Below are 12679 nucleotides of genomic sequence, written 5' to 3'. Positions count from 1 at the left end.
ACCAGTCAACTTTGAGGCTATTTTCCGGCAATCTCCGGCAACCATTGGGCTTTGAAATATGTATAATCTTATTCTATACTTTCTTATCTTCGTTTTGATATATTATGGGTCGAATTTGGTTAAGAAACGATTGAGTTACGAAGCTTTGAAAATTGCCCAAACTTTTGGCCAAGAGCTCCAAGACACTTAAAATGAGTTTTTAACGGAAGGACCAAAATGATGGATGGTGAACAATCTCAGGTACCACTTTTATCGATTTGGAATCTCATGGACCAAAGTGATGTGTTATGCAAATCTTAAGAACCATTTTGGCAATTTACCCTTCCAATTTAGGTTGGAGGACAAGTGAATACTTGATAGCAATGTATATGTTATAAAATAGATTGGAAAATTAGAACACCGTCACGTGATAGTACTAAAATTGCATGTCTTTAACCATTGTGGATTAGTAACATCACTTGATGACGCTACAATTTTAACGAAAAATTACGCGAAGTCAAATTTTAGTTCAGGAAAGGAGAAACTTAAAATAGATGTTAAGAACATTAACCAACTATTCTGCTGTAATCTATCAAGTAAAATTGTCTCATACAATTAAGAAATTTAGCAGATTCATGGGGGAGGATCAGAGCTTCTGGCAGCGAACAGTTCCGAAGATCGACCACCCCCGGAGTTTACTTCATTTAGTCCTTTGATGTTATAACAAGCAACCCCAACGCGCCAATTAGAATATACTGAACAAAGAAACAGATAAGATTAGTTTGTAAATTAAATAACATCATTCATGTCTCTGCATGTTTAATAAGACCATTTTCGGAGGAGAAAACAAACCTTAATAATAGGTTTTTCAGTCATGATAATTGTCACCCAACCAACATAAGGTAAAAACCTGAAAATGATAACAATTTGAATAAAATTGGGATCAACATGAAAATGATAATCACTTGACTTCTATTTTCCTTTTAAGAGAGGAAAAAAGAATAGGTATGGTTTATTGTGATAACAGTGAACGAAGCAATTAAGCTTCAAGACTGACTTCCAGCTGCAAAATATGATAGTTTATCCATGTTCCATAACACGGAGGCAAAAAGTTCTTACCCTACAGCTCTGCCCATGATATGATGCCGTTGTAGCCACAGCTGACCCTGAGCATACAGAAGCCTGTCATCCCCAAAATTGTTATCTCCTGAGGAAACAGCAATATAGATGATGAACATTTGAGTAAAAAAGAAAGGTAGCAACACACAAAAAAGACAGCATGTTTTGAAACAGCAGAAGAACTGAGGTTAAAAACAATATGAATTGTGATACATCTTCAACAAGATTTATGCATCAAGACTTTCAAGGATTACATCACATGTAACAAGTATTTACATATATTCAAGACATTGGCACCTTTTGTTAGGACATCAACTTCTCCTGTATCTTTTCGTTCATGAACCTGCAAAAACCATTTATCAGCACTCTTCACAGGACTGCAGATGGCTATAGTCAGCTGATTGTGGGAAAAACAAGGGGGGTCGATCTGGAAGCATCTAATAAACTAAATCTACATCAGGTGTGTATGTGAACCTTGCTTGTTATTTGGTTGGCCTTTTCGCAGAAAATCTCAACTTCTTATAGAATAATCTTAAACTAACGTAATTAGGTCCAAGGTGTATGAAATGCAAAGACTCATATTATGGCTATCATTTAAACTACAATGTGGTTTGGGAGCAGCCTCTCCATACATGGGGGTAAGGCTAGCCGACATTCACCTCTCCCAGACCCTGCATAAAGCGGGAGCCTTGTGAACTGGGTACGACATTTTTTATTTAAACTACAATGTGGTAAAGAACTCCGCCTGTGTGAGTTTATCTTACATTGCCGGTCCCAAGCCCGGATAAAGGAGGAGGGGGAGGGCGTCAGGTAGTCGACAGCCAGGACTCCTAGTTTACGTCGAATCCTTACGAAAATTAATCCAAACCGAAATCGCGCTAAAGCTAGGGCGTCACCTGTAAGTGGCGCGCTGTGTGGCCCGAGCACAGTAATAAGTGAGCAAGGGTCGTTGTATCTTTATCGGCACCCGGATGCAGTGTTAAATGAGCAAGGGGCCATAGAAACTTCTTTTCGAACGACTTCACTCAAAGTTGTTTGGGAGCATATGCTCCTATCAACTTTACACAGGACACACAAAAGAAGTACTTTGATCATATTAGACGGGAAGGTTGAAGAAGCTAGGACAGAAGGGTAGAGTTCAAGAGAGTAGAATGCGTATAGGAACGTGGAATATAGGAACCCTAACGGAAAAATCTATGGAAGTAGTGGAAGTTATGGTGAGGAGATGGATAAATATTATGTGCCTACAAGAAACTAAGTGGGTTGGTCTTAAGGCAAAGGATCTAGAAAACTCAAGGTTTAAACTCTGGTATTTGGGCACAAATAGAACGAGAAACGGTGTTGGCATCATCGTGGACAAGACCTTGACACAAGATGTTGTAGATGTCAAGAGGGTAGGAGATAGAATCATGGCAATCAAGATTGTAATAGGACAAGAACTCATCAATGTGATTAGTGCGTACGCATCTCAAGTAGGGTTGGATACGAGTTCGAAGGAGAAATTTTGGGAAGACCTTGGAGACTTGGTGCAAGGAATTGCTCAGACGGAGAAGTTATTTATTTGAGGAGATTTAAATGGACACGTGGGCAAGGAGACATGCAACTATGGAGGTTTTCATGGTGGCCATGGTTTTGGGGAGAGAAACGATGATGGGGAAGCTATCTTAGATTTTGCAATGACATATGATCTCTTCTTAGACAACACCTTCTTTAAGAAGAGATAAGAACATATGATCACCTACAAGAATGGGTCGTCAAAAACACAAATAGATTTTCTTCTAATGAGGAAAGGGGATCATATAACTTGTAAGGATTGCAAAGTTATACCGGGAGAGAGCTTGGCTAATCAACATCGCTTGTTGGTGATGGATGTACATATCAAAAGAATGAGAAAAAAGAACAAGACTTGGAAATGCCAAAGGACTAGATGGTGGAATCTAAAAGGAGAAAGCCATTTTCAAAAAGAAAGTAATCACCTAGTGTGTGGGATAGAGAGGGGAAGCTAGCCAAAGGTGGGATTCCATGGCTACTTGTATCCGAAAAGTAGCAAAAGAGGTATTAGGAGAGTCCAAGGGCTTTGCTCCACACCAAAAGGAATCTTGGTGGTGGAATGATGAGGTACAAACAAAGATGAAGGCTAAGAAGGAATGTTGTAAAACCTTATACAAAAATAGGACCGATGAAAATGGTGAAAGGTATAAAAGAGCGAAGCAAGAGGCTAAGAAAGTTATGAGAGAAGCTACGTTAGTGGCTCATGACGATATGTATAAGCGACTAGATACCAAAGAAGGAGAGTTGGATATCCATAAACTAGCTAAAGCAAGGGAAAAGAAGACAAGGGACCTAAACCAAGTGAGGTGCATCAAGGATGAGGATGGAAAGGTTCTTGCTACAGAGAACGTGGCCAAAGACAGATGGAGAGGTTATATTCATAATCTTTTCAATGAAGGACATGAAAGGAGTACTTCTTTAGGGGAGTTGAGTAACTCAGAAGAGAGTAGAAACTACTTCTTTTATCGTCAAATCAAGAAGGAAGAAGTGATTGTAGCTTTGAAGAAGATGAAGCATAGAAAAACAGTGGGCCCAGATGATATACCGATTGAAGTGTGGAAAGTTTTGGGAGAGACAGGTATAGCATGGCTCACTGACCTTTTCAATAGTATTTTGAAAACGAAGAATATGTCAAATGAGTAGCGAAAGAGCACTTTGATGCCTATCTACAAGAATAAGGGCGACGTACAAAATTGCATGAACTATAGAGGTATTAAGCTAATGAGTCATACAATGAAGCTCTGGGAGATAGTCATTGAGCATAGATTGAGGCAAGAGACACGGGTTTCGGACAACCAATTCGGGTTCATGTCAAGGCGCTCAACCATGGACGCAATCTATCTCTTATGAAGATTGATGGAAAGACATAGAGAGGGGAAAAAAGGATTTACACATGGTCTTTATAGATTTGGAAAAAGCGTATGATAAGGTCCCAAGAGACATTCTCTGGAGGATTTTGGAGAAGAAATGAGTACGAGTAGCATATATCCAAGCTATAAAGCATATGTATGAAGGAGCAAAGACTGCCGTAAGAACTTATGAAGGACAAACTGAAAGCTTCCCTATGACTATAGGATTACATCAAGGCTCATCCTTAAGTCCTTACCTTTTTGCGTTGGTAATGGATGAGTTAACATGACATATTCAAGATGATATTTCTTGGTGTATGCTTTTCGCAGACGATATAGTGTTGATAGATGAAACCCAGGAAGGTGTAAATGTGAAGCTTAACCTTTGGAGATAAGTGTTGGAATCTAAAGGTCTTCGCCTAAGCCGATCAAAGACAGAATATATGGAGTGCAAGTTCAGTGCAAATGGAGGCCAAAATGAGTTAGGGGTGAGGATCAGAGATCAGGAAATACCAAAGAGCGACTACTTTCGCTATCTAGGATCTATCTTGCAAAAGAACGAAGAATTAGATGGAGATCTTAACCATAGAATACAAGTTGAATGGATGAAGTAGAAGAGTGCATCCGGCGTGTTGTGTGACCGACGTATGCCACTGAAACTCAAGGGAAAATTTTATAGGACGACAATAAGGCTGGCGATGTTGTATGGCAGAGAATGTTGGGCGGTGAAGCATCAACATGTACACAAAATGGGTGTAGCGAAGATGAGGATGCTTCGTTAGATGTGTGGGCACACGAGAAATGATAAGATTAGGAATGAGGATATCCGAGGTAAAGTAGGAGTAACCGAAATTGTAGGAAAACTGAGAGAAAATCGGTTACGGTGGTTTGGACATGTGCAAAGAAGGTCTACTGACGCTCTAGTTAGAAGATGCGACTACGGGATAGAGGTTCAGGGCCGAAGGGGTAGAGGAAGACCTAGGAAAACTTTGGAAGAGATTCTAAGAAAAGACTTAGTACTTAGATTTAACGGAGGACATGACACAGGACTGAGCACAATGGCGTTCTAAGATTCATATAGCTGATCCCACTCAGTGACTTGGATTTTTCAAGTCTCTAACCGAGAAGTTTTCCTCAATCGAGAAATTAAGGGAACACTACCTCAACCTACATGCTTCACTCACAAAGCTTCAACATACAAGCTTCAACAAAAGAAAAATTCAAAGAACTTAGTGAAGAAGGCTTTGGTGTATTTAACACAATACGTTGACATGAAGCATAGTTTATTTATTGATATCTCCGATAAGTTACAAATATGTACATATACATGAGTCAAAATAAATAAACAAGATGGGACATTCACAAAGGTTGCTTAGGAAAAGTCTCAGCAGTCGGTAGAGCCCCAGAAAGAGAAGGCACCGGAGGGTGATCACTCGGAGCCTCAGTACTGGACAGAATCCTAGAAGGAATAGGCATCAAAGGCTGATCATTTGGAGCTTCATTACGCGGTATAGCCCAGAAGACGAAGACAATAAATGCCTTTGGAACAAACCCACAAACCTCTGATGATCAAGTAAAATCTGACAATCATATTCCTTCACCTGGTCAAGCTTCCTCTTCATGTTTGTAGCATAGTCATGTGCGAGCTTGTGCAACTGTTTATTCTCATGCTTGAGCCCTCCAATCTCCTGCTTGAGACTCATCACTTCAGCCGTCAATGATTCAACTTAGCGGGTTCGAGCAAATAGGCGTTGGGCCATATTCGACACAGAACCTGCACACTGAACACTGAGAGCCAGAGAATCCTTAACAACCAACTCATCAGACCATTTGGAAAGAAGTCTGTTATCTTTGGGAGTGAGAATGTTCCTGGCCACCACCTCAACGGTCATATCATTCTTCATCACGGAATCCCCAACGGTAAGAGGATCAGTAGGGGATAAGAAGGATGGGCGCCATATGTTGTCTGGAGAAGGCGCGACTGCCTCTTCACCAAGGTTCAAGTCAAAACGACGGTCGGAAGGGCCAGACATTTTTCAAGGTGTTGAAGAGAGAAGAGGTCGGACAAATTAAGATCTTAGAAGTGCAAGAAGGGAGCTTCTACTAGTGGAGATTCAAGTGTGCTTTGGAACTTAATGCCAGCCTCTATAAAAATCTGCACTCGACGGAGCTTCAGAAATCGAAGAGGCGTCTGCTTTCTCAAAAGTTTGGCTGCTCAGAGATCACGAGGGTCGATCTCAGAGATCGAATAAGGCGTTTGCTTTCTCAAAAGCTGGGCTGCTCAAAGACCACGAGGGCCGATCTCAAAAATCGAAGAGGCGCTTGCTTTCTCAAAAGCTGGGCTGCTCAGAGACCACGAGGGCATATATCAGAAATCGAAGAGGCATCTGCTTTCTCAGCCTTGTCAGCACCTGTCACATGCACACTCAGCTTTGCGGAAATTATGGGCAATCTGTCGAAGATTTTTGGTGAAATAGAAAGCACGTGAATCTTACTGTTCAGTTATCCACTTTCCACACGCAACATCAGCTCATGGGTACCACAGATAACTTTGCCAAAGATCTCTGATAAAGTTTAGACACGTGAAGCTTGAAGCTCCAACTACATCGCTATGACCAAAAAGGGTAAAAGAATAGCAAAGAAATAGCACTAACAAAGTTTAGACACATAAATTTTAAAGGTTTAGCTACCATATTATTAACCACAAGGGTAAAAGAACAACACCACTGCTGGATAATTGGAAAGTCCCTGTGTGTCAACCTCTGTGCTTCGTGGCAAGGTAGACTAGCAAAAATGCCCAACCTTTACTCACATTTGAGAAAACACTCCCAACAAGATTGCTTGCTCCAAAATCGAAAAGGCATCGCCTTTCGAATCTCGAGAGCCAGACTCCCCACAGGATTACTTTCTCAAAAATCGAAGAGACACTGCTCCGAATTTCAAGAGCCAGACTCCCAGCAGGATTGTTTTCTTAAAAATCGAAGAGGTACCGTTCTCCGAATCTCGAGAGCCAGATCCCCGACAGGATCGCTTGTTCGAAAACCGAAGAGGCATCGCTTTCTCAACTTCAAGAGTCAGATCTCTTTGGATAAAGCTTGTCTGTAATCTTCACACGCAACATCAACTTTCCAAATACCACAGACCACTTTTTCAAAGTGCTCTGACAAAGTTAAAACACGTGAAGCTGGTAGTTCCCACTACAGTGCTATGATCAAGAAGGGTAAATGAATAACATTACTACTTGTTGTTAGGGAAACTCCTATATATGTCGACCTTCATCCTCAACGAACAGGCAGACCTGCAAAAATGCCCAACCATTTCTCATATCTGAGAGGGCATTCCCAACGAATCCTCTCGAAATACTCAGCTTTCTTTCCCCCCGATAATACCTCTGCAAACAAGCTACACCAGAGCAAGAATATCTCATATCATCAGGGTTAAAAGCAAGAGTATCCCATATCATGCTTTTTCCCTATCTTTTCCTTTGGCCTTGTTCTTACCTACAAGACAAGGAGAAAGAGAACAATCAGTTAGCACTTGGAATCAAGCTTCCAGTCAGGAACTGACTGCCTGGAACCCCTTACCTGATTACTTACCTGGCATTGCTCTCGAGTACTCATCTTCAACATCTTATGCTTCCAGAGAAGATACCACTTTTGCCTGAGGAACAGATAGGGCAAGTGAGAATGATACAAGGAAGCATGTGGAGACAAACGTAACAGAACACGTGCCGATATTTCCACTATTTTGTCAACAGCAAAATATCTCATATTAGCAGGGTCGAACGTACTCTAGATTTGATGGACTTGTTTTGACCCTCAAATTCTTCAGTCGGCCTGATACTCTGGAGGTAACCAGAAAACCCTCCAACCCAGTTCAAGAATAAGCCTGTGGAAAGTTACTTCTTCAAAAGCAAAAGTATCTCATATCATCTCTTCTCTTTTTCTTCTCTTTATCCTTCATGTTGCCTGCAAGATAAAAAGAATGAGAACAATCAGCCGGAACTCGAAATCAAACTTCTGATATGGGACTGATTACTTGGAGCTCTGATTGCTTACCTTATTTGTCACCTCTTTTAGCAGATCCCCTAGCTCGACGACTTGGGGGACTCCTACTACATAATTTGTATCGCGTTTGACCAAGCCTGAAACTACAAGTAAGCTTCAAGTGAAATTGATACATTACCTTTTGCATCTCCACCAGTTAAAGATACAACCCCTGGACAGAGGAAGAGTACTTCCAGAGAAGATGCCACACCTACCTATGAGACAGATAAGACAAGTGAAGACGATACCACACTTCGGTACTTAGAAGTTTCGTGATTACTCAGCAGCTTGGATCTTGCAAGTCCCCAACCGAGGAGCTTCCCCTCCAAGCAAGAGGCCAATCACAGAGCGACACGTGTCGACATCAGAAGCCAATCATAGCACAACATGTGTCAACATCGAAAGCCAATCACAACATGAAACGTATCAATGTCAGAACAAGGCTAGAAACTCTCTTCTATAAAAGGAAATCATTCTCCCAAAATATTTCTTTATGCGATTTGTACTAAATCATTCACTTGTACCCACTAAAGAAGAGTTGGAACCTATGTACTTGTGTAAACCCTTCACAATTAATGAGAACTCATCAACTCCGTAGACGTAGCCAATCTGGGTGAACCACGTACATCTTGTGTTTGCTCTCTTGTCTCTATCATGTTACATACTTATCCACACTAATAACCGGAGCAATCTAGCGAATGTCACAAACTTAATACTTTCTGTTGTATCAAAGTCCTCACTGATTTTGTGCATCAACAATCCTTAAGTCCTTACCTTTTTGCATTAGTAATGGATGAGTTAACAGGACATATTCAAGATGTTATTTCTTGGTGTATGCTTTTCGCAGACGATATAGGGTTGATAGATGAAACTCAGGAAGGGGTATATGCGAAGCTTAACCTTTGGAGATAAGTGTTGGAATCTAAAGGTCTTCGCCTAAGCCGATCAAAGACAGAATATATGGAATACAAACGGGATGGATGAAGTGGAAGAGTGCATCCGGCGTGTTATGTGACCGTCGTATGCCACTGAAGCTTAAGGAAAAATTTTATAGGACGGCAATAAGGTCGGCGATGCTGTTTGGCACAAAATGTTGAGCGGTGAAGTATCAACACGTACACAAAATGGATGTAGCGGAGATGAGGATGCTTCGTTGGAGATGTGGGCTAACGAGAAATGATAAGATTAGGAATGAGTGGGTTGGACATGTGCAAAGAAGGCCTACTGACGCTCCAGTTTGAAGGTGTGACTACGGGACAGAGGTTCAGGGTCGAAAAGGTAGAGGAAGATCTAGGAAAACTTTAGAAGAGAGCCTAAGAAAAGACTTAGAGTACTTGGATCTAACGGAGGACTTGACACAAAACCAAGCGCAATGGCGTTTTAGGATTCACATAGCCGACCCCACCTAATAGGAAAAGGCTTTGTTGTTGTTGTTGTTGTACAATGTGGTAAAGCATTAGCCTGATCTGTTAGTTTAATTTTGATGTTTTTTATTGTAAAATGTTTCATTGTGATGTAGATAAATAAAAAGTAAAAAGCAAATGCCAAAACCAAGTCCTCAAAATTTAATTCGAGTACTATATTTTCAGCTAAATTCATTATTCCATTCACGAACTCAAACGTACGACACCTCTTATTTCAAAATCCAAAAGTCAACATGATTTAGCAATGTCAAAAAAGTGTATCCTTTACCTTAATGACACGATGGACAATTGGAATTTCACGGCCCTGAAGAAAATAGACAGAGAAAAGTAGCACATATTAATATTTGCTTCTTGAAAAAGGAGAAAACAATACCATTAAATAGAGAAACTCCATTATTTTCTATCTTAGGTTAATTGTACATGCTTAATTAGTATCAAAGAGAAACAATAAGAAATCGTGTTAGTGATATACATACACGTACTTGCTAACTAATGGAAGAGAAAACTGCAATATTCACAGTTAAAATATTGGGATCAAAATTGTTTAAAATACGAAAATTCCAAAATTTGCGCTCGCGGCCAAAATTGAAAATTTTCTGCCCCTTATACAAATACTCAAAGCTCTCACGGGCCCTCAAAACTCCATAGCTGCAATGTTATGTTTTTACCACTGTTATAAAAATCCCCGCCTACCACTTTCTAGGCCTCTCTTAGGAGCTAGGCTGCTGACCACCGCCCTACCTAGACACTAGATCATTGGCCACCGTTCCAATTAATCCCTAGGCAATTGAAAATTAAGAAAGTGTTTCTAGCCCGCCTACACCCACCTAGGCACCCAATTAGGTCGCGACTGTCACTTAGACAAAAAATAGATAACTTTCATTTTGCATTTAATTTTTTTAATAAATTGTAAGAGACTTGTTGAATAATTGAATGAACGATCACTATATTCTGGTTCCCCATGTTTTTAATATGTTCTAATACTTTCTAATTTATATGTTATTCTATTTTTCAATTTATGTATACTTTGTAAGTGCCTTCGCCCATGAGCGGTAGGTCTCGGGTTCGAGACTTGGGAGCAGCCTCTCCATAAATGGGGGTAAGGCTAGCCGACACTCACCTCTCCCAGACCCTGCATAAAGCGGGAGCCTTGTGCACTGGGTACGACCTTTTTTTATATATCCTAATACAATCATGTATTTTTTTTAAGTATAAACAGACTTAATTAGACAATACATAATAAGTTTACTTAAATCCGCCTAGACCCCGCCTAGCACCTAGGCTCCAGCCCATCGCCGACTAGTGCTTAGCGTCTTTTAGAACCTTGGTTTTTACATGCTAACTTTTCTCGTTGCATAAGCAAAGTTCAAAAACTAAGGTTTAGTGCATGCTAACAAAACTGGAAAACAAGCAGCAAATGGTTTACATGCCAGATGATGGATTTTTAGTGTTTTATTTGAACGAAAAGGACGCGAGTATTTGGAAAGTCATCGTCATTCATATACAGATGAGGCAGAACAATATCGAAATTCATCGTGAAGTAGAGCCTTAATAGTATATTCTGTATCATTATTGCACCTCAACAACAAAATTAAGTCCAAAAGTGAATTGGCAATGAGTCAGTATAGCAAGGAAAGAAATCAGAATGAATCCTCAAACAAGCATGAGAATAACTAGGCATAAAAAGCTGTAATTACAATAAAACAGAGTGAGGCAAAAATAAAAACAAAAACAATCAAAGGAACTTACATCAATATTAAAAACAACAATTTCTCCTGCACGAATGGGTTCTTTACTCATGTGCAGGAATAAAATGTCCCCCTGCAAAGCGTATCAGTTCTTATCTCTAGTTACGCAAACAAATAAGTGGTACTCAAAGATAGCTTACTCAAAGATAGGCACCATAAAATAAGAGAAAGAAGAAATTTTGTTCTCCCTAGTTTTAATATAGTGCACCACCCACATACACAACCCTTTTAATGATAAAAGTTGCTCAACATATAAATCAATTACCAAAAGTACTAAACTAATAACTACGACATAAAAAATCAGAAGGCGTGATAAAACTACCATGATAAAAATATATTATGTTAGCAAAGCATTGAAACATTAAGCATTATATTATCTCACCCTCTTGAAACCAGGTTCCATACTTCCAGACAAAACAACAACTACAGGAGACTCACTGCCGGTGACACACATTAAAGCCTTCCATATTATAAGCGCAGATGTAACAATCATACCTGAAACAGAAATCACAAATATAAAATCCCCAGTAATGCATTTGCCGAAAAGTTATGAAACAATAACAACTGATCACTCTTCCAAAATCCAATTGAAATAACGGAGGAAGAATTTCCGATATAAGCTACTAAGTCAAAAAAATTTAAACACAAAAATTAATAGAAAAGAATAGAAAAAACCACAAAATAATTGGCAAAATTTCTACACAATTGGCATTGGCTAATCAATAAAACCCACAAATACTGCATTCCCACAATTGATTATTCAGTAAATACTATTTAATTATGAATAATCTCGGTAAAGTGTCAAGCTTTACTCTCCTAAACCCCAGAAGACAAAACAAATAAGAGGTGAACGTTGGAAACATCACATTTTGATTGCGACCCGCATTTTCTCATCACCAAGCAGATAAAATAAAGTATGAATACCGAATTATAAGACCCAAAACGAGAAAATTGGCGAGCGAGAGCGAGGGTCTAAGGGTTGACGAACCGAGACTGACGGCCTGGGTGAGGACCTGCCGGATCTGAAGGGATTTGATGGAGTCCACGCTCTCACCGATCCAACCCATTTCTTCTATCTCTTTTGCCCTTTACCTCCTTCGTCTTCTTCTCAATTTGCTTGTCTGATAGAGCTACCGCAACAGATCGGGCTAAAAGGACCGTTTCTTGTCCATAATAAGCCGTTTCTTTTATTCTTTTTGCTCCTTTTCAATTCTTTTTCAAGTCATTTTTGTTAAAAGAACTTTCAATTTAAAGATTTGAACCAACAGGAATGTGCCATATCAGCAAAATGATGTAGCAAATATTACACAGTGTGATGTTAGAAAGACTATCAATTTAAACTATATTTTGTAAACGATATGATGTAGTTGTCAATAATTGGATTATTAAAGTGTTCATTAACGTTCTTATTTATTATTTGTAACACATCACATGGTTTACAAATATCGTTTAAAAGATTATTC

General features: G+C 39.6%; 1 protein-coding gene across 2 annotated transcripts; it reads right to left on the bottom strand.

The window, feature by feature from the left end:
• Window positions 1–501: 501 nt before the first annotated feature.
• On the bottom strand, window positions 502–12466 carry LOC103407131 (uncharacterized). Of its 2 annotated transcripts, XM_029098406.2 has the most exons (8): window positions 12205–12459; window positions 11599–11711; window positions 11218–11289; window positions 9737–9772; window positions 1396–1441; window positions 1099–1186; window positions 832–889; window positions 502–734 (listed from the first exon to the last, which is right to left on the bottom strand). In XM_029098406.2, exons 1-8 carry the CDS (start codon window positions 12281–12283, stop codon window positions 684–686), a joined length of 543 nt encoding a protein of 180 aa, XP_028954239.1. In that variant the 5' UTR covers window positions 12284–12459; the 3' UTR covers window positions 502–683. The 2 variants fall into 2 exon arrangements, with proteins under 2 accessions (XP_028954239.1, XP_028954241.1); XM_029098408.2 differs by lacking the exon at window positions 11218–11289 and having other exon boundaries at window positions 12205–12466.
• Between the last annotated feature and the right edge of the window lie 213 nt (window positions 12467–12679).

Source organism: Malus domestica, chromosome 09 (assembly GCF_042453785.1).
Source record: "Malus domestica chromosome 09, GDT2T_hap1".
Lineage (NCBI taxonomy): Eukaryota > Viridiplantae > Streptophyta > Magnoliopsida > Rosales > Rosaceae > Malus > Malus domestica.
Note: the sequence above shows the minus strand (reverse complement) of the source record. Positions and strands in the feature narration are given on the sequence as shown.

What these genes read in the sequence shown, in the direction of transcription:
- LOC103407131 (XM_029098406.2), bottom strand. Translation starts at nt 12,283, where the DNA reads ATGGGTTGGATCGGTGAGAGCGTGGACTCCATCAAATCCCTTCAGATC. An exon ending in TGGAACCTGGTTTCAAGAGG is followed by an intron (nt 11,290 to 11,598) that starts GTGAGATAATAT and finishes TACGCTTTGCAG; the next exon opens with GGGGACATTTTATTCCTGCA. An exon ending in AGTTGATGTCCTAACAAAAG is followed by an intron (nt 1,187 to 1,395) that starts GTGCCAATGTCT and finishes CTGTTTCCTCAG; the next exon opens with GAGATAACAATTTTGGGGAT.